Source organism: Pseudorasbora parva, chromosome 6, assembly GCF_024679245.1.
Source record: "Pseudorasbora parva isolate DD20220531a chromosome 6, ASM2467924v1, whole genome shotgun sequence".
Lineage (NCBI taxonomy): Eukaryota > Metazoa > Chordata > Actinopteri > Cypriniformes > Gobionidae > Pseudorasbora > Pseudorasbora parva.
The window spans coordinates 24,577,845-24,600,166 of NC_090177.1; the positions used below are offsets into that span (position 1 = coordinate 24,577,845).

The 22,322-nt window shown below is 38.0% G+C and overlaps 1 protein-coding gene across 8 annotated transcripts; it reads right to left on the reverse strand.

Moving 5' to 3' along the window:
* Nucleotides 1–278: 278 nt before the first annotated feature.
* ccdc30 (coiled-coil domain containing 30) lies at nucleotides 279–22,313 on the reverse strand. 8 transcript variants are annotated; one of them, XM_067446398.1, is made up of 30 exons: nucleotides 22,266–22,313; nucleotides 22,050–22,145; nucleotides 21,626–21,769; nucleotides 18,077–18,256; nucleotides 17,790–17,910; nucleotides 16,188–16,378; nucleotides 15,750–15,818; nucleotides 15,503–15,577; nucleotides 14,864–15,017; nucleotides 14,440–14,511; nucleotides 14,170–14,285; nucleotides 13,455–13,529; nucleotides 13,268–13,332; nucleotides 13,003–13,195; nucleotides 12,840–12,929; nucleotides 12,291–12,416; nucleotides 12,007–12,144; nucleotides 11,703–11,881; nucleotides 11,340–11,562; nucleotides 9,890–10,012; nucleotides 9,529–9,699; nucleotides 5,981–6,190; nucleotides 5,730–5,887; nucleotides 5,039–5,213; nucleotides 4,820–4,941; nucleotides 3,318–3,459; nucleotides 3,103–3,239; nucleotides 2,902–3,019; nucleotides 2,729–2,793; nucleotides 279–2,073 (listed from the first exon to the last, which is right to left on the reverse strand). In XM_067446398.1, exons 3-30 carry the CDS (start codon nucleotides 21,638–21,640, stop codon nucleotides 1,860–1,862), a joined length of 3,717 nt encoding a protein of 1,238 aa, XP_067302499.1. In that variant the 5' UTR covers nucleotides 21,641–21,769; nucleotides 22,050–22,145; nucleotides 22,266–22,313; the 3' UTR covers nucleotides 279–1,859. The 8 variants fall into 8 exon arrangements, with proteins under 8 accessions (XP_067302499.1, XP_067302500.1, XP_067302501.1 ...); XM_067446399.1 differs by having other exon boundaries at nucleotides 22,050–22,142; nucleotides 22,266–22,283; XM_067446400.1 differs by lacking the exon at nucleotides 22,050–22,145 and having other exon boundaries at nucleotides 22,266–22,310.
* Between the last annotated feature and the right edge of the window lie 9 nt (nucleotides 22,314–22,322).

Here is a 22,322-nt window from a genome sequence, read left to right on the forward strand (position 1 = left end):
TCGCTTCATTGCTCTGATTGGTTATAGGTCTGTCCAATCAAGGTCTTTCCTGGTTCGTTGGAAACACGCCCCATAATCACAGCCCAATGGAGCTTTACTGTCTATGGCAGTATCAGACTCATATTCTGACTAGAATTGACCACGTCAGGCTTGCTATGGGGTGTTGCTTTGAGAACAATAAGTTCAGTAAAAAACTTTGTTTGCTGAGAGTAGTTTGAATGTTTTCTGAGTATGAAGTAATAATTTTATCTCAGATTGATGTAACCAATAAACAGGCATCATGAAAATAAGTTTATTAAGAAAATACATGCTTTGTCAGTGTGTACCATGTACACTGATGTCTGTCGCAATTTAAATGACATGAGTCCTATATGAATATTTTGTGAAAGTTGCATCCTAATATCGTATAGCAGCAGGACACAATGTGTGATGCTCTCATAATTTACAGGCACAACTGCAGGATCTTGATCCTTTTGCCACAGCTCGAAGTTATACAATTTCTCATCTGTCAGATGATTGATCACAGGTCATTTCAGTCTCTAAGGACTACACTACCGGTACATACAAAAGACAAAATAAAAGAATATTTAAAAACTCCCATTTCACCTCATTCCATAAGTAAACAATAAAACCATAAGGTTGCTAATGCTACCTGGTCTGTTTGTCAGTAGCCACATCATACACTAAAGCATATACTCTACACACAAGTAGAGGTGTAAATAAATATGCTGACATTACATGCCCTCTCACTGAAAAAAACAGTGGACATGTAAAAGTAACAATACATAGATGATATAAAGTGTTTACAGGGTTTGTCTTTACACTGTGAACTAAACACAGATACACTACCATTCAAAGGACGGGGGTTAGTATTTTTTTATGTTTATCAAAATTAGCTGAATTTTCAGTATCATTACTCCAGTCTTCAGTGTCACATGATTCTTCAGAAATGATTTGGTGGAACAATAAGCACCATAAGAATTGTTCTGTGTAGAAACCGTGATACGTTTTCTTCATGGTTCTTTGATGAACTGAAAGTTCAAAAGAACCACATTTATCTGAAATAGAAATAGTTTGTAAAAATGTAAAAGTCTAATTTCTCTTTTTATAAATGTACTTGCTGAATAAAAGTATTCATTATTTTCAAATAATAATAAAAACTTACTGACCCTAAACCTTCAAATGGTAGTGTACATGCTCTCAGCTATAAAGGGGTGTAGTACTCAAAAGTAATATTTCACCAGTTATTCACCTAATATCAGCACAGAAAATGAGAAAAGGTCTGCTGACACGTGCAAACGCTTGATTTCAACTTGATCTCAAATACTTTGCTTATCCAAAGGCAATAGTGCATTTCAGTTGTAAAGACGAGCAGATGGTTCCATCTGAACACAAATTAATAGTGCTTCAAGTGCTTTTCCATAGTTGTACCATTAAAGGGTAAATGTATAAAAAAATACATATGGCATCTTAATAGATGTGACGAGGCTATTGACCGTAACTTCCAATAAAGTGTCAAGTTTGTGAATGATATAAAATTTCATGCATTCTACTCTGACTCTACGTGAGTCACAAAGGCAATGTAACTGAATTCAATACAGGTGATATGAGCCTGAACAATAATACATCTTTTCACACTCGCTTTAAAAAACAATTAAAGTATAAGGAAATTAACTGAAGACTTAAGCATGACACACATTCATGGTGCTCCAGAAGAGATTTCTTGAGCAAGTTGTCTATTTTACCCATCTATACGTTTTACGCTTCTACAGTTGTGTGTTTTCTTAAACCTTGACTGATCCAGTGACTTTTCAGATTGGCAATCTGTAATGGCATTTCACAGTCTTTGTAAATCCCCCTCAGGCCTCATCGCTTGTGCCACTGAGACTTTCTTCCAGCTCTAACCTGCTGTTGGGAGCCACAGGGGAGGTCACGTTCAGGTAGCCTATCTCAGTGGACTGTGAAACGGCCACAGACGAGGAGATCTCCAGGCTCTTCACTCCAGACTCACCCACTTTGACTTTGCGAATGGCATCCAATATTCCCCATGAGTCACAGAGCCCAGGCTGTGGACTACAGCAAGATGTAAGATGTCACCATTTGTTATATGACACAGTAAAATAATCATTGCAGTATAGCCTCAGTGAAAAAATACCTTGTCTCTTACACTCACCAAGACTGCATTTATTTGATACAGCAAAATATTGTGAAATAGTATTACAATTTAAAACAATTTAAACTTTTTTTCTATTTTAATATTTTAATTTATTTGTAATTTATAAGTTTTTTATTTATAAGTAATTTATTCCGGTGGTGTCAAAGCTGAATTTTCAGCATCATTACTCCAGTCTTTAGTGTCACATGATCCTTTAGAAACTTAATATTTATGTGGAAACAGCAATTACATTTTTTAGGATTTAAAAGTATAGATTTTTTTAAAGTATTTATTTAAAACAAGGTAAATTCAACTGTCACTTTTAATTATTTGATGAATCTCTACTGAACAAATGTATATTTTTATTTATGTATTAAATCAAAACACAAATATTAGAATGGAAGTGTATACTGAAAAGCAAACTTAAAATTAGTTACAGAAAATTATCATATCGTTTCACATTAATTTAAATTATTACCCCATATTTTGTGTTATATGTATTTTTTTAATTTGACTAGATTTTAAAATTACTGAGTAGGTTGGAAGACTGAAAAAAAGAACTGAATTATATACCTTGGAGTTGATGTCCGCAACAGACTATCATGATGAGCTCCAGAAGGAAACATTTTCTTGACCTCCTAAGACAACAAAAAAAAACACAAAAAACAAGCATCAGTATAATCCAAATCATTTGAATTGCTCATTTAAATGATAATAAAAAGAAAAATGACACAATAAATGTGTACCTCAACAGTACACATCGACTGAAGGTTTCTCAATGCACGATCTAAAACTCCTATCTGACTGGCCAATGTTAGAGTTTTTTCTTGCAGCTGTTTATTCTCCATCTCCAGGAATTTTACTCTAAGATGAGACAGGACAAAGAGACATTTAGCATGTTTCTATGCTTTCCTGTCAGGTGTAGAAGAGGGTAATGACATGTTTACCTCTGCTGGATTGTAGTGGCAGTTCTCAGTCCATTGTTTCCCATCTCCTCAGCCTCAGATATTCGCTGCAGAAGTTCTCGTCTCTCCAGGAGGAGCTGGTCGTTTTCTTCTGTCACAGTCCTAATCCAGTCCTTCTCCTGCTCATAGTGGAACACACTCAAGATGGAGTGCATGTTACGTATATAGTGTTATAGGTCAGGTCTGAAAACACTCACTTTCTCTGAGAGACTTGTCGCAAGAGCCAGATCGTTCTCCAGCTGCTGAATCCTGTGCTCATGCTGGGCGACCGTCTTCATGAAGATCTGTTTAGCTCTGCGCAACTTGGTTTTGTGCTGAGACTGTTTCTCATTGTGTCTCCTGCAGGTCACAAGTTTCATGATTTCATATTAATACATTGCATTAAATATATATGTACTTTAAAAAAAAGTATATTTGCTGTAATGCAAGCTACAATGTGCTATTACAGCAATGCAACAAGATCATTACAAACCACACAATTTCACAAACTTGGGTATGACATGTATGTACCACCTATTGAATCGTAGGCTACAACACAAGTTAGTATAGAAGAATAAAACTTCATCAGCATGCACTAGTGGTAAAAAAAGCAAGATGAATCACATTTTGGCAATTGTGTTTTTTTATGTGTGCTGTAAAAAAAGAGGAAGCGAAAAAGGAGAATATGGATGCGGTCATGGCTAGAGAAAAGAGGCCAACTTGGCATGCCAATTTTGCAAATAGAGCTTGAGGTAAATAGCTGATAATTATGCCATTTCATTTTTTTTTAATGGCTAGTAGTCAGTAGACGTAGGTCGTAGCAGCAAACACACTGTGAGATGATCATTCTAAATTTCTGACAAAAAAGAAAATTACTGACAAGAAATGCATTTATAGCAGGCTATCTTTGGTCGCAAGACCATGACAACAGCCATCTTTGAACCTCTCTCACTATGACCACCCTTTAGGAGCCAAGACCACATAAATCACCACAGTCTTTCATTTGGGACAGCCCAAAATTATACAATGTGTAACGGGCATAAGAGTAAAGGCTGGAATACACTACAATGCATTTTAAATCTGAACCGATTTTTAAACACTAGGTATCGAGTGCTCATGTTGATTCACTTGCCGACTTCGTAAATGGTTCCAGAGAAACACTGAGCATCATAAACTAAATGACTTCACACACTACCAGACTTTCAAGATGTTCTGAACACAAACTCACACAAAAACATGCGCCTCATTTTAAGGAGACACGTAAAACAATATGCTCTAATATTGGCACAAAATATCAAACATGTTTGACTCTGATGAGTCTGTGTCCATCATACACTACACGATTTTCATAAGTCCACACTAGCATATTTTTGGCATGCTTTTCGAGGAGAGGGCACAGAGTTTATAATTTGTCCGAACCAAGAGGGGTTGAGGTGGAGGAGAAATGCTGATAAACTGTTGTGAGACAAAAGTAAGTTGGCTATCTGAATATTATCTAGATTTTCTGAACAGCACGTTAGGAAACTTTGTTAGGAAAACAGTTTCTGTGAAATCTGTGAACTTGCGCAAACTGCGCAAAATCTGCAGACTGGCTCTGACTTTCGGCAACTAACATCAACTCATCCAGAATGCAAATCAGGGACAAAATCTGCAATAAAGTAATGTGTTGTATTTCAGTCTCAAGACTATAATGTATAATGGTACTAGTGAATAATGATACCTGATGTGAGTGTCAAGTTGCTGAACAACCAGTTTCAGTTCCTCCTGCAGTCTCTCAGACTCATGCTGGGAAGACAGAAGCTGTTCTTCCAACCTGTGGCAGCTCTTCTGACTGCTTCTCTGCTGCAGGATACATTAGTAGTTCATGGTAAACAGCTCCAATAGTGCATCATATCAGCAATTCGTTTAATAATTGACATCAATTAAATGATAGTTTCACCTCACAAACCTCTTCTTTAGCTGTGTTAAGTTCACTCTCCAGGACCTGCAGCCGCGTCTCCAGCTCCTGTATGCGGTGTGACATCTCCAAGTTGGTGCGTGCCAGAGTCGCATCCTTCGCCCGCAATGAGCGCACCTGCTGCTGGAGTTCCTCGTCTTTCTGCTCAAGTAATTTCCTGTCAGAAATCACAGAAAGTCCACTCATTTGTAAAATCACTCAATTGTTGTAAAGTCAACTATATATATATATATATATATATATATATATATATATATATATATATATATATATATATATATATATATATATATATATATATATATATTGGCTAGTGATATAGTAAATAACACATGGATAGCACCTAATATAATGTATAATACCATTATATTTTTTCAAAGATAAATGAATAAACATGAATAAAAAAAAGAAAATTACTGAAAACATCAAAGTACTGCCAAGTCTGTGTGCACCGGAAATCATATTTTCTCAAATAAAGACTGGGAATTGCTCATTTACATACAGCACACAGTGAATATCATTTTAATATGACATAGCAGCCAACAGGTTAAAGTGCAGCATAATATGTTTTTATAAAAATAACTTACTACTCCCATCTGCGCTTTTATGAAATTGTGCTCTAAAGTTAAGCTGCCCTGTTTAGTAAATCTGGCCCTAAAAAAACCCATCTGACCTCTGTAGTTGATCCTCCTGCAGTCGGGCTCTGAGAGCAGACAGGTTATCAGACATGTCTCTGGTGTCTCTCTCTAGTTTGCTGGTCTCTCCCGCTCTGGCCTCCTCCAGGCGCAGCTTGTGCAGAGCGTTCTTCAGTTGCTGCTGCAGTTCTACGACCTGCAGAGATGTTGAGGCACTGGTAAATAAAGACTGTCTTCATAACTGTTATACTACTGAACAAGAGAATTCCAGCCTGCTCTAAACACACACCTTCTTGTCAGCAGAAATCACTCGTGCCCTCTCGGAATTGAGCTCCTCCATCAAGCTGCTGTTGGTCTGTCGGTTCTGAGCGCTTCTGGCCATCTCCAGCTCCAGATCTCTGGCTCTCTGCTGGAGTCTCTCCAGCTCTGCCACCTGTCCTGCAGAACTTCCCTCCTGCTGGACTACTTTAGCCTGGGCCTGCTTCAACTCTGCACACAGCTAAAGTACAAATCAGAAACATAAGGTTTATGAGCATTAAAAATAGTCATGTTATATGTTCCGGATATGCCCATGTTCGACAAAAAATTTAAATTTAATTTTAAAATGTAATTAAAAATCAAATAATCTGTAACACTATTTTACAGTGTCCTTGTTACATATACTTACCATAGTAATAACAGTAAATTATGCATAATTACATGCAACTAACCTTCAATCAAAACCTAATCCTACCCTAACCCAACAGTAAGTACATAGAGTTAATTATTAATAGTACTTAAATATATACTTAACAATGACACCTTAAAATAAAGTGGGTTATAGGTGTCATTGTTACAGTGTAATTATATATTTAAGTACTGAGTAATATTAAAGGTCCCATGGCATGAAATTTTTATTTTATGAGGTTTTTCAACAATAATATGGGTTCCCCTAGCCTGAATGTTTTCCCCAAGTCGCTAGAAATTTTAATCAGTATAAAGCGAGTTCAGGCTGTCTTTTCTCAGCCTTTGAGAAAATGAGAGCTCAGACGAGCTGATCTTGAATTCTCCTGTTATGACATCATACCAGGAAAGGTTACCGCCCCTTCCTCTGCTTTGCCCGCCCAGAGAATTAGTAGAAAAAGGAGACAGTTTTCATCAGTGGATGTCAGCAGCAGCACAGGCTTTACCATAAGGATTTAACAGCACCGCCACAAACAGTGAGTAACAGTGTTCATTAATGCCTGATCTGGGATCAGTGAGTTCTGATGTGTAGCTAATCATTCAAGTTCACACAGATTTTCTTTCTAAATCGTTTAAAACTGTCAGTCCTGCAGCTGGCCATCTTGATGCATCAGTGAATCAAGCCAGTGACTAAAACCATCAACTTCACGTCATTTCTGTTAACAGCATGAAACAAATCTGTTATTTAAATGATTAAACTACAGAGAGCATTCAAAGAACACTCTTTATAATGTTCCGATCGGTCAATCACCCGTTTGAATGACGCAGCTCATAATGCTCAACAGAAGCTCTTACTCTATTCATGTCGATGTAGTGTTTGTTGTTAGCTGTGGTGAAAGCATTTTGTGAGAGAAATAACGTTGCAAAGTTCACTCGTGTTTATTCAGAGCTCTCAGATACAAACAAAATAAACTCGCGCTCTCAAAAACTCGGTACAAAAACACTTCCTCAACAATCCTTCCCCAGCTCCGTTTCTTTCCGTCTCTCTCTCGACTGACAGCTGCAGCTGCTCTAAACCACGCCCCCATCCACACGTTATCTAATTTTAAATGCAAAAATGTCAGCCAATCACAACAGTGGGTGTTTTCACTGAAGACTCACAGCAGACACGCTTCTTGAAACAGAGCATTCTAAACAGAGGGCTAATATCAGTATAGAAAAAATGCCTTTTATTTCTAAATTATGACATTTTTTTGATGTAAAAACCATACTATCAATATAAGTACACCCCAGGAAACATTATAAAACAATAAAATAACCCATGCCATGGGACCTTTAATTAACTACATGTACTTACTGTATATTTACTTACTTACATATGTAACAAGGACACTGTAAATTAAAGTGTTACCATAAAATGTAACCAAAATTAATAATAATTCAATAACATTCTTAAGCATGAGGTCAATATGTTTTCTTTAAAGAAACCAACAAAAGCAAATAAATAAATGTTTTTACTTTGAACTTTCTATTCTTTGAAGAATCCTGAAAAAATGTATCATGGTTTCTACAAAATTATTAAGCAGTTCAACTGTTTTCAATATTGATAATGAAAATGTTTCTTGAGCAGTAAATCAGCATATTAGAATGATTTCTGAAGGATCATGTGACACTGAAGATAATATTAAAAGTAATTTTAAATTGTAATAATATTTCAAGTTTACCTTTTTTGTAGTGTATTTTTTTATTTAATAAATGTAGCCTTGTTGAGCATAATACACTTCTTTCAAAAACATAACATCTTACTGGACACTTTTGCCACACTTAACTTGTAACAAAATACCAAAGTAAATATCATCTACTATATTTATTTAAAAAAAAAAAAAAGACCTTGATTAGCTAGTTCAGGTGTGTTTAATTGGGGTTGGAGCTAAACTTTGCAGGACAGTGGCCCTCCAGGAGCAGGACTGGACTAATGCAATAACATTAAGGGGGGTTGAAATGCTGTTTCATGCATACTGAGCTTTTTACACCGTTAAAAACTTGGATTCCCATCCTAAACATAGTCAAGTTTCAAAAACTAATGTTGGACGTTTGATGGAGTATTTCTGTGTCAAAAATACTCCTTCCGGTTTCTCACAAGTTTCGGAGAGTTTTTTTCGAATATGGGTCTACTTGACGTTAATAGATCGGAAGGTCCTTGTACGGGCTCTTCTCCCGGTAGGGTGCGCGCGTGCGTCACTAGCACGAGAGAGGAAATGCACGCTGTAAACAGTAAACTCTCTCAGCTGCAGATCCAGTCGTCCGTGAACACTAATGTCGGTTATAGTCCGCGCCGCGCTCCACTTCATTCCTCCACTTTGACATTAAGCGACTTCAACGCTTCAGCACAGCATTCCAGGAAGGCAGCGCTGCATTTGAACCGATTTGAACGCAGAAATGCTTCAGTCGCATCGCAAAGTGGATCTCCACACTCCAAGAAGTGTGTTTTTGACGGAGCCGTCCCAGCGATAAAGGTTCGGTCCTGCTTTGGAAGCAGCCGGTAAGTAAAACTGCTTCAAATGTCTGTGCTGTGCTTATCGTTGCGTATGTAAACATCAGCAAACGACACGATCGCATGCTTTGTCATTCAAATGCACTAACGGACTTCATTGCTGTTCTATGTAACTTATAACGTTACACTAGTGACGTGCAAAACCGTTTTGCTTGCTACTAAGGTTTGGTCGCATACAATAGTCCATAAACCGAATCATGTCATGTTGACAGGCCTCTAAATACAGTACATACCACAGAGACGGACGTCCTGCTGTTGCTGTTTCTATTTCAGCCTCCGAATTAGATTTTGGATCATATCCATTAGCTGAGATAGCGATGGGTTTCTCCACGCTTGAGGACGTCACCACTTTTCGCATAGGTCATTCTTTAGCTCCGCCCACACGATATGCCTCCAGGCGCTCGTTTTTTTCCGGAAAGACTCGGTACAGCCCATATTTCTTTTACAAATATAATAAAACGAAAGACTTTTCGGAGATATGAAGGATGCAATACTACTCTATAGGTACTCAAGATTGACATGAGATTGACTGAAACTGAGTGTTTCACCCCCCCTTTAATTTCAAATGTGTCCAAATACTTCTTGGTGCACCACACAATTTCTATGCATGTTTTTTTTACCTTGATCTTTTCCTGGTCAAGGAGTGCAATGTGTCTCTTAAGATCTAGATTTTTCTCTCTCTCATAACGTAGCTCTCGCTCAGCAGAGGTGAAGAGGTGCTGGGTTCTCTGCAGGTCCTGTCTCAGCTGTTTGTTCTCCTCTCCCTTCTGTTGAAGGAGTGAGTCCTGAGCCTGTGCACAGCCATATAATGGTCAGTTATACATAGCAAACAGGGAAAATATTTTTAAAAAATATTTTAAAAAAACAATAGTGCTATTGTAAAATTAATCAGTTTATACAAATGTTCTCTGCATGAATGAAAGTAAAAATGAACATGAATATGTTTGTGTGGGTATAGAAAGATTGGAAAGCAGGGCTGACCTTAGCCCGGGCCTGGGCTTCACTGATCTGGGCTTGCAGGGCCAGCTGGTGTTGGCCAGCCAGCTGTCTCTCCTCCTCCAGGGTGGAGTGTAGCTTACTCATCTCTGACTTCACACAAGCCAGCTATAGGAGAAGCACAAAACATCAAACAAGTTTACACATTACAACTTTAGCTATCAGCTCGAAAACTCCATGGACACTGCCGTTCAAATGTCTGGGGTCAGTATTTTTTTTAAATACTTTTATTCAGGAAGAATGCATTAAATTGAATGAAGTGACACTGTGTCTACACTGGACACGACCGTTGATGGGCCCCAACAGCTAAAATCCATCTAAACACGACAAAGCGACTGTTGCAAAGCATTTGTCCTTCATATCAGTACTTCATAAATAGAACGAGCCATCAGTTTACTGTCGGGATTTGTTGCGTTGCGTTGCGTTGCGTTGCGTTGCGTCGCATCCAGTGTAGACTTTTTACATTGTTACAAAGATTTATATTTCAAATAAATGTTATTCTTTTGAACTAGGATGCATTAAATTAACTCATATGTTGTTCCAACCTGTTTGACTTACTTTCTTCTGTAAAACACATAAGTTGATATTTTAAAGAATGTTGACAACCAAACCATTTTGGTTAGGCTACCATTGAATATTGTATGGACAAAAAAACAGACTCAAATGATTTTCTTTTATGTTACAGAAAGAAGTTCATTCAGGTTTGGAATGACATTAGGGCGAGTAAATTATCACACTTTGGGTTGAAACTAATGATATTTGTTTTTTGCAGTTTCCTATGTCCTCAAAAAAATAAAAAATAAAAAATCACCAGACCAAAGAGTCGCAGGGCGAAATCAAATTGTCAGCAGATCAGGCTGGGTTTACCCAGTCTAGGAGGGGAGGTCTCTCTCGCTTTGGCCTGCCAATTCAGAAGACAAAACAATGGGCCAGTGTCCCTGCATAATGGGCCAGTCCGTGGCAAAAAAATAAATTAATACATTTGTATCGGCCCCAAAGTGCATCGGCCCACCAGGGAAATGCTGTTATGCCAGATTACCAGTCCAGCCCTAGGTTGCATACTCTGCTGTGATGCGACTGTGTTCCCCTCGCACACATTCCACATGAACATATCATATGCTGTAAATATGCTAACAAAAAGAAACTTAAAGTTAAGCTATAACTCTAGTTTAAAAATCTTTCAAGGTTTGGGCAAAAAACTCCTGGTAATGATGTGTTTTCATGTATTTTATGCATTATTTTCACAGTGCTGAAAGTTATTACGGTGACTATGTGAAACGCATACCTCACTCATATGATTTTATGATGATATTTGTTATTATTCTTGTTAAGCCAGATGTATTTTGACGAAGAACAATTCACTGTGGCTTTAATTCAGCATAAGGTTCACAACAAATATGCGCTGCTTACACATCCAGTGTGAAGCAGGCCTTACCTGACAAACCCCCTCCTCCTGTGCAGCAGGCTTGTGGTTGGCCGTTTGCACCTGTGATGCTCTGGGTATCTGCTCTCTGGTAAACTGGAGCTGCTGTTTCACATGCAGGAGCTCCAGACTGAGTCTCTCGTTCTCCCCGTCAGTCTGAAGCCTCTCGTGGGCTTTCTCGCTGAGCTCCCTCTGAAGCTGCATCACTTGCCCGCGCTTCTCCATCAGCTCATCCCTAAACACAGGCAAAGTACATCTTACCACTTGCTTTCTACTAATACCAGAAGTTTCAGAAACCTTTATGATAATTTTTCATTTTAAATGTCATAGTTGAAAATGGGGGAAAAGTGAAGTATCTGTAACAGACTGCCTTACCTTAGAATGTTGTGCTCCTTCTCTAGACGAGTCAGTTCTGATCTCAGCTTGTCAACCATGGACTTAAGCTCTACCACTTGTCCCCTGCTGTCTCTCAGGTCGTCTTCGTTATGGCTGTTCTCTGCCTGAAGGGTCAGGTTGTCCTGGAGCCGCGTCTGAGCACGCTCCAACTGAGCCACCTGCAGAGAACACATAGCCTTAGTGAGTATTTGCAAGCTATAGGAAGTATATCAAAGCATCCTAACAATAAATTGATTGCTTTCTTTGTGAAATAAACCTATAATATGACCTCAATTTTTATTACCTTTTCTTCCAAAATGCCCTTTTCTCCTTTAATCTGAGTGAGGTTCTTGTTAAGTGTCTTCCCTTGTCGACATTCTACCTCGAGTCTCTGGACCTCCACACGTAACCTCTTCAGCTCCTCGTGGTCTCTTTGCATGACCTGTCCACATGTAGCATTTATGTGCAATTCATGGTTTCAGATCACTTTATTATAATTCTTCTAAACAAATGCATAGTGCAATATGAAAATTTGACAACTTTCGAGGACTCTAAACTCTAAAAAGTCATGTGTGACAATGATATTACCTCTTTTTCCTTTTTGAGCGCAGCCTTGGTTACAGCTAGATCCACTTCCAGCTGTTTCCTCCAACCTTTTTCTTCAGCAAGACGACCCTCGAGGAACTTCAGTCTTTCTTGAATGCTCTCACTAAGCTTTGGATTAAAAGATCATGAAAATAACATTTATTCTACCACATAATCAGAAGGTGCAAGGAAGTGGCTTTTTAATTTTTCTTAAGGCCCGTCCAAACCAAGAAAACGAACTATAACATTAACTATATTTACACAAACAGAAAATCATTTTAATTTGTTTATTCTCAAGTTTAAGCTGCTATTATGTTGCCTGTCACTTTAAATAGACGAGCTTTTAAAGCAGAATGGATTCTGATTGGCAGTCAGTTTTTATCGTTCACCTGCTGGAAAAAATCATTATGTAAGTGATTCCAACAATATTGTTTCTCTGTGACGTTATTGTTGTGATGTGAACTCTGCTATTCTTTTATATTTTTTAATAACTTCTGCACCTGTTTTTGTTATAGTTAATGTCTTTGGTGTGAGCAAGCCTTCAACCTTTACCTCAGAGTCAGTCCGTCGAACCTGATCTTCCTCGTTCTTCTCAAGTTTCTTGATGTCCCTCTTACTCAGTTCTTCCTCAATACTTTTAATCTAGAACCAAACTCAAGAGTCATCCTCAACATTTAACCAATTCAGCCTCATAACGTTACGGCTAAAAACGCACCTTTCTCTGTAACCCCTCTATCTCACAGTCATGAAGCTCCCGTTCATCTTTCGCTGCGTTCTGCGTCTCCCCCAAAAGTGCCTCCAGCTCCTCGTTCCGCTCCACCAGCTCCTCGTGCTCCCGCTGCTGCTTCTGCAACCTCCTCTCTAACTCTCGCAGACGGCTGTCCTTATCTTCAGACTCTCTAAGACACCTGCCAAAATCATATCAGCATTTTTAAACTGTGGAAGCAATGACATTAAGATAAAGGAGGGCAAAGCTTCACCTTTTGTGGAGTATCTCTTCATCTGCAGCAATCGATGAATCCGTATCAACATTATTCCCAACGCCCTGACAAAAAAAGCATCTGTAAGTGCTCTGAGAGGAAACTATACAATATTAAATGATTTGTGTCATGCAATACATGCAAACTTGCCTCTTCAAGAGAGGATTGTAACAGAATGTATATCTACCTGTGCAGAGTGTATTTTATTGTGCTCTAATGGCTCAATGATCCCTTGAGCCGACTGCAGCTTTGATTGTTCAACCTGTGACACAACGACATGGCAAAATATATCTTTCTTGTTTACAAATTGCAAATATCTAACATGTTGTTTGTCTGGCTATCACCAGACCAAACTCAATCTTTTAAGACTGAACATTAGCCTGAGGAGTCTGCTCTGTATTTTTACTGCACAAGAGGTGTAATCAACAGGCATAGTTGAAATGACTTTGTATGCAATTGGATAGTCCTTCAACCAATCAGACCAACGATCTGGGTGACGTACTTTGTAAAGCGGTTGAAGAGCGGCAAACACATCCTTGTGAATTGTTCCAATGCAAGTTTCTGTTTCGTTTTCAAAGAAAACTTGCCTTTGAAATCTTTAAAAAAAGCAACAACTGTGGCATCAATGTGTCGCTGCGCTTTGGTGGCTGCCATGTTTAATATAAACAAAAAGCTGCTTGCCGTCGTTTCTCTATCATCATAGTGTTAAACCCGCCAATAGCACGCTAGGTGAATAAGCCAGTTTGTGATTGGTCCCCGCATATTTGTAATGGAAGCAGGATAGAAAAACGTGCAGGTTTCCAGCCTGACCTGCAGGGCGAAATCAAATTGCCGGCAGATCGGGCTGGGTTTACTAACATGTTGTGGCACTAAAGCAAAATTTAGCAAACAATTATTCTTGCCAGTTTAAGAAGAGTCCTCCTCTCTGTGTCCAAGGAGCGAACTCTATCCCTCAGCACACAAATCTCCCCATCCAGTCGTTCATTACGTTCCTTGGCCTTCTGCAGCTCCACCATATCTATCAAACAGAGTTTACAACCAGAAGACATTTTTTGAAATGTTTTCATGAATTGTTATATCATAATTTACAGTACTTTGGTCAGTTTTTATTTTTATGTCTTTAAAAATAAACTTGCAAATGTGTGATGTGATATCTTGCTGCAGAATCTCACCACACTGTTTAAGCTTGTCCACTTCCTGTTTTAACTGCTCCACTTCCTCCCCAGTTTTCTGCAGGTCAGGTACTGAAATTAAAAAGTTCACATTATCTTTTAAGACAAAATAGTTAGATAAACAGTAATCTAAAACTAGATTTTTATATTCTAAAGACAACATGAGTGATGCTTGATCACCACAACCATTACCAGGGTGTTCTGGGTGGTTTTGTCTGTTTTATCATTCACCAGGGGAAATATTTTGTTGAATTGCATAAAATTATTAATATTTATGTTCATCAGTTAATCGGCTTCACTTAATATTGGATATTTAATTTTGTACTCAATTCCAGTTTTTTTTAATTACTAACACTAACACAGGCATAATATGAAAAGAATTATCAGTTTATCGATATTGAGATCTGAATTGTTATTGACTTACCAGACAAGTTTTGGACCTTACGAACGAGATCCAGTTCATCTGTCAGGTGGCGAATCTCTTTATGTGCCATAGCAAGACGATTCGATGCCTCTTCCAGATCCCTCTCCAGCTTCTGCCGCTCTGTGCACTTTCTACTGAGTTCTTCACTGTGGGCCTACAGGACACAGAGCTTTCAGTGAGACATAAACCTGGTGGCACTGGGTGGACAAGCAAGAAGAATGCCGTCCTCCATGCGTTTTTAACATGCATGAGCCACACAATGCATGTGAAGCTGAATGTGGATCATGTTTCAGTGTAAATAGTGTTTAATATGTGCCTGCTCTCCTTTAAAACCATAAGCGACAATGGTAACATTGGGACAAACTGCCTTTGGTTAGTAACCACCCTGAAAGAAAAGCGCTCCCCAGTGCTGTTAGGGATCAGAGTGAAAATAAGAAGTGTTAATGTGATCATGCTAGGCTCAGCATGTTGTTATTCTCTGCTTTAAGTTCAACCAAGGCATGCATTATTTCATGGAGCTGCCCTAATCTGCTTTAAGTGGATCATCCTGACAAGGACAATACAAGAAGGTTCCACCTCTCTTGATTTACACTTCATGTAAATGAGTCCAATCGAACTATGAAAGGTACGGGAACGTACAAGAAGGTTCTGTGCTCTTAGTGTCGCCTTGCGCACACCAAAGAACTTCCTCCAAGGACTTTGAACTGAGGATTCCTATCCATTTAGGGAGGGACAAAGAATCAGGAGAAATTATGATGCACAACATACAGAGAGATTGACAATGAAACACTTAAATATAGATGAGACAGTGTTGATATGACCATGACTTCAGCACACTGCTTTTGAAATTGCTGCCTGCTTATGGGACACTCTGAGATCATCTCACCTTATTCAAGGTTTCCTTTTGCTGTCTGAGTTCCTCTTCCAATGTTTGACGGATATGATCCAGCTCTTCCTGATTTCCATAAAAGAGGAGATATTAAAATAGCCACACAACTAACAAGCCACGAGTGAGAGAGATATTACTTTCAAGAAAAGACACCACATTTTTTAAACACATACATTATATTTCCATTACCATATAGATATTTACATTTTATGCATTCTTTCATCCAAAGTGCATTAAAGGTATATGTTTCTGTGCTTTTCAAGCACTTTCTGTATCCTAAATACATTCAATTAAATAATTTAAATATGAAATATAGTTTTATAATTAAAATTGGTTTTGCATAATGGTCTACCTGTTGCCTTTACACTTTTAAAGAACACTATGACGACTTTTAACTAACACTATAATGAAGTTAGGCTTTTTTTCTCATAGCACCTGTAGATGCACCTCTCTGAGGTTGCCGGTGAGGGTCTGGGTGTCCAGCTTTCTTTCAGCAGCCTCCAGTCTCTCCAGCAGTGTGACTCTCTCCACCAGCAGATAGGCCACTTGCTCACTCGGACTGCTCTGGCTGATCTCTGCTAGGCCCTCCTGCTCCAGCATCTCCACCACCTCCTTACACTGGGAGTCTGACAAACACAATGTATGTAAGGACCACTTACTGGACTATAAAAAAGTTTGAGTTGGCCACTGTGCAGAACGCAAGAGCTATGCTGCGAATGGAATATTAGGAGACTAATTAGTGCTATATGCACAAAAAATTGCATACTATTTTTTCACCACTGCACTATAAACTCATTACCTTGCATTTTTTATAAAATTTCATTTATTAATTTAAAATTTTATATATTAATGTATCCCCCCCCCCCTCCCCACACACACACACACACACAAAAACAGCGTTGTTACTGTTAAAACTATAAAACTATATATATTTTTTGGTGTTAATTGAAATAAAGATAAAATAAAATACAAACTAAAAATAAATATTAGACAATGAACTTAAACATACAAAACTTTTAAAATGTATATATTATGAATTTACATTTATTTAACTTGAAGAACTACAATTAAGTGAACACTGAAATAAAAATAAATTAAAGCCAAATAGAAATATATTTTTTTATTATAAAAATGACAAAAGCTCATAAAATTACTAAACCTAAAAGAAAAAAGAAAAACTAACAATATACAAGCAAATATTAAAATAAAAGCAACAATTATTAATTAATATCAAAATGTATTAATATCAAAATATGAATAAATACTATATATAAATAGGGTACACTTATACAACAACATCCTAAAAACAAAGGTTGTGAAAAAACTGTCCCCGTTCACACAGATCCACAAAAAAGATCAAAAGGCTAAATTGTGCAAGCCATGCCAGTAGGTTGTGATGTCACTTTGGAAAAATGATGATCGGGATTTAAACCGGTACAACCCCCTCACGGTACGCGATTTCAAAAGCCTCCACAAGCCGTGTGTTCTGGCACCAGGATTGGCCTACAGACTGAACACGTAATATGGATGCACATGACGTCACCCTTTCAATAAATTCACATTTTTATAGTTAACACAAGACTTGAACTTTGAAATTGTTTATAAAAAGTTAAATAAGTTTAATAAAAGTTAGTGTTTTCAGACCCCTAAAACGCAGTTGTTGTGTAAATGAACGGCAAAAATGCATAAAACTTTTTCTGTTTATAGTTGAAAATGGTGTTGTGTAAATGGCTCCTAAAATAACACTGGCATGGACCAAGCACACTGCATTGTGGGATACATCATTCTACAAGTACTCTGTTATATACTGCACATTTGAGAAATGTGATAGCAGACCTATATGCTCTAAGACTACAGAAAACTATTCTAAGGAGGATACAGAAAAGGATGTATAATGCAGAAATAGTATGAGAGAGAGCAGTAAGTATTCGCAACACAGGCAAGGACAAAACTGTATAATAGATATAATATATATCATAATAATATATATCATAATATAATATAATATATATAATAAAATAAATATAAAACGCTCACCCTGTTGGTGTTTCATTAGAGCGAGTTCAGCACGGAGCTGTTCGTTGTCACGTTCGTACTCTGCTGTAATCGATTCCCGCTCCTCCAGCATGTTTCGAATATGCTCCACGTAATTTTCCACCTTGAAAAAAACCCATCAAACAACCAGTCGGCACAGCAAAGGCATTAGCTACAGAAGGAGCTTGTTCTGGTCAGGAAACAGTGTCTTCATGTTACAATGTTGATGAGGGAGACCATAATTAGCTATTCTTTTGGGTGGAGACCCGGCCTGCCATCTGCTGGCTCACCTCTCTCATCTCGCTGGCCTGCTGTGTGCGCAAAGTCTGCAGGTCTTCAGTGGCTGAAGTCAGGCTGCCCTCACTGCTCTGAAGCAAATGCCACAGGTGCCGCTCACGCTCCTCTGCTGAAGCCTCAGGGGACACACCGTCCCTGTGCAGGCGCAGGGTGATCTCGTCCAGCTCCTTTTCCTTAGGAGGAAACAAAACATTGAGCCTTCTTTTTTTTTTTCCTTGAACAGTGTAAATGATGCCTGGGTTACCTGACACCACCTAGAACACTCTGTCATCCTGTTAACAGTGTGTCTAATTGTTCTGTGTGAAGCATGTCTCAGAAGGTGACTAATATCTCTCTATACTGTAACTGTACGATTAAGGTTTTTTTTTTTTTTTAAGGTGTCATGAACTGGCTTTTTATTTTTTTATACTTTTGCCTGAGGTCAACTTATGACGTTTGCATGGTTTTTACATTTAAAAACATCATAATAACTAATAAGTAATAAGTTATTTTCTTCACTGGTTTTAAGGCTCTCTCCTGAACGCTGGGTTTTGATGGGCGTGACGCACTGGAGACTTAGAAGTAAACGCCCACGGTTTGGATTGGATAAGATTTGCATATTTAATGAGCTTCAACTCCCTTATCAGTTCAGTTCACAAGAGCGAGGGATTGTTTTGAAAGTGGCAACCGGAATAATTCTCTGACAGGACTCAGTCTCAAAACATCTTTTCAAACAAACCCAATGATTTATCTCATCCACCCGCAATTTATTTATTTTTTATTATTTGGCCTGCCCGATCGGTGGATATAAGCATGAACCGCACACACACACATGGGCACACGCTTTTCAAATATCAAGTCAAGAGAGTGAACAACGCAGACCAAGAAATGCATGCAATTTCACTATTTGAGATTCACCGGACTGCCGACAGGCTCACGTTTTGGTAGCCCGTCTGGAACACACATAGCCCTGGGACGTTGTGCTGTGCAAGACCTGCCCCATACATGTCAGATCTGATCAAGAATCGCCATAAACCAACAAATAAAGGATTCTTCAAACTTTGACAGCATGTACACATTATCAAAACAATTTGTAACAATGCAATACTAAAAAATATAAAAAATATGTGTAGTTTTACTCTTATAAATGTGTTGCACCATTCCTGTCGGATCCAATATAGAAGGCACAGCATCGAGTTTTAATCACAATGGCCCTCATTTATCAAAAGTGCGAACACCAAATTTCCAGCATACACTTGCCGTACACCCAAACCCACGGTGACTTTGAGATTTATCAATATGGACGTTGGAATACGGCACGCTCAAATCCAACGCTAGCTCGGGAAGTGGTGTACGCACGTTTTGAGTTAGTAAGAAAATGCGCAGAAAAACAATTCCTAACATCACAAGACGCACTGGCAAAGATATGCTATATTATGGCCACTGTGAAAAAATCAACAACAACAACAACATAGTAATTATAAACTTCGGTGTTTATTTTTGTGCAACATGGACTTTAATGTTTCATTTGTGTGACTTTACTAAAGCATTTGATTTGTAGGCATGCATTCCTCGGATTCCGCGAGCCTGTGCGCTTTACCTGACGGTTCAGGGTTAGGCCCGGCAGCTGCACACGGACTGGGACTGAAAATAATTCAGACTGACAAAATAATAAAAATGACATTCTTCTTCTAAATAACAATAAGCGTCATTAATAATAAAACAATAATAATACGAATTTTACGAATTGTCATGCAATTAATGTGAATGAATGGTACTCCACATCACATCATCATCACTACTGTACACCCCAATACATGTGACGTGATATGAAATGAAATGCTAATTGTTTCAAAACACGTGCTGTAAAATAATGCATTGTGATAGGTAATTTAATTTCTCATCCAAACAGCTATTTAAACTGCTGGAGTGGGCTTCTCAACCCCCACACTATTAACAGCACTCATAATTTGGGTCCATATTTTGTTTTTGTGGGCGCCTTTAATCCCACTCTTTAAACTCCCAAATAATTTTTTTTTGTTTTTTTTCCACCTGGTGATGGTCTCGATCTCCACATCCTCCACATTTCGCTTCTTTGCCGTCTTCTGTGTGTCCATGGCGTAAAAAGAGGGCGTGGGGGAGGCGGAGACTTGAATATATAGGGGCGTGTTATTCTAATGATGATCGTTTTCAGCCGAGGCATTTATCAAGGGCAAGTATTGCGTACACCTGGATTGCAGAGGTGCGCACAGCTTCATAAATCAGGCGGTGAGAAGAGTGAAAGCATAATCTTACGCCAACATATACGCCCATTTCTACGCAAGATTGATAAATGAGGGCCAATATATCTGCAAATCCAGTGTCAAACTGTGTCGTTACAAACAATTATCTTGCTATCTTCGGCATGTTTATTGCTTGTTTAGCTCCATGTTTCGGTGGCCGGGGCTACAGAAGCAGGCGAACACATTTATGTAGAGGCGGCATTTCCCCCTTCTATTACATCATTGATTTGAGAGCTCTCGTTTTCTGGGCCTGGTGTCTAAAAAAGCTTTCAGCTCTGAAACTTACAGGATATTCTTATATTACCATGACCTTTTATATATCAAAGGCTCAAGGGAAAGTTGATTTCTCAATTCATGACCCCTTTAAATGGGGGCCGGGGAGTCTAAACTTCTAAAGGGGCTGCAAAATGTTTTTAATTGTTTGCTTAAAAAAATGTTTTATCTACATATAGATCAGTGATTCTCAACCAGGGGGCCGGAAAGGGGACCACAAGATGCCTTAAAATGATTAAAAATAAGACTAAACAAACTTTAAAAAAAAAGAAAAAGAAAAAAAGAAGCTACTAATCAAGAGGATAACTGACATAATATTTATATTTTAATTATTTTACTCAACTGTCTTTAAAAAAAAATAAAAAAAATAAATAACTGGTCTTGGAAAAGTTGCATATATGAAGAAATTTTGGATGTGAGATTTCTAGCCTGGAAAAGTTATAAAAACTTATAATTTCATAAAGCCATGGAAATTTCCATAGCGAACATCTATTTTTATAATAAGATCTGAAATATTCTGAGAAATGACCATAAAGTTAAAAATAGTTTTAACTTAATCGTAGTCATTGTAATTTAAATCCATTATTGACCCCTGAAGAACACTCAGTTCTCAAATCTACTGAAATTGAACTACTTTAATTAATTTAAATAAAATATATATTTTCTAAATAATTAATTTAGATCGACGTGTAATTTCGGTAAAGATCAGTTTTGCATTACCAGAAATATTCAAAACTTAACTTTTTTAGCATAAGGAAACCGTGACAATGCATTAAATATATTTTGAGATTAATTAGTATCTGATGATAATAATAGTTTAGGGGGGAAAGACTTATTTGTAACAATTTAAGCAGACGTACATGAGGAAATGTTGTGTGTAGGGACCTTTGTAACTTGGTTTAGAGAAATACTGCCATACAGTCAATGGCCAATAAGCATATTACATGGTCTCAATTTACTAACCTTTCCTGCTTATATCATATTTATAAATACAAAACGAGACCATACCTCTCTTTTTTCCATGGCCGAGTACAGCTGAACTGGAGTCCGTGCATCACTTGCAAATTAGCCAAGAGTGTTTATGAGAACAAAGTTTAGACTGTGGTTTCCAGCATTTGCGTCCGCCCATGGCAGTCTCTGACCTAATCATCACTTCGTAATAAAAATAAAGAAAAGCATAAAACATAACGTGTTACAGCAGTAGTTTGCATGCCTTTAAGCGGCTTTAAACAACAACTAAATTTAATATTCTAATAACAACGAAACTGTAACAATAAGTACACATGATCTTCTTCTGCATAATCCGAAATCCAGTATCATCCGTCATCAACACTTTCCCTCCCATTTTCACAATATAGCAGCAGTCACGGGTGTATTTGACAGGAATAATGTTGCTTCGGGTTTTTACTGTAATATAAAAAAGTTTTCTAACCCTGTCAGAGTCCCAGTCCGCTAACTTTGGCTAGCGGGCTAACATTAGTTCGCAGGGATTACACACGAGCCTTTTTTCATATCCTCCAGGCGGCTGCTAAAAATAAAACAAATTAAAATTGTCGTTGATCTTCCACATCTATTTGACACCGTTAATGATGCCTGTCTGTTTGCAAATATTGATGCAACACTGTGTGTCGTATCTCATGAGGCCTACCAAGTGTTTTGTAGCAGCTGCTCGCAATAGCTTGGTACCGAGTGCCTAGGCAACGGG

What these genes read in the sequence shown, in the direction of transcription:
- ccdc30 (XM_067446398.1), bottom strand. An exon ending in AGGAGGAGGGGGTTTGTCAG is followed by an intron (nt 10,013 to 11,339) that starts GTAAGGCCTGCT and finishes CTTCTCCTATAG; the next exon opens with CTGGCTTGTGTGAAGTCAGA. An exon ending in AAGCCCAGGCCCGGGCTAAG is followed by an intron (nt 9,700 to 9,889) that starts GTCAGCCCTGCT and finishes GGCTGTGCACAG; the next exon opens with GCTCAGGACTCACTCCTTCA.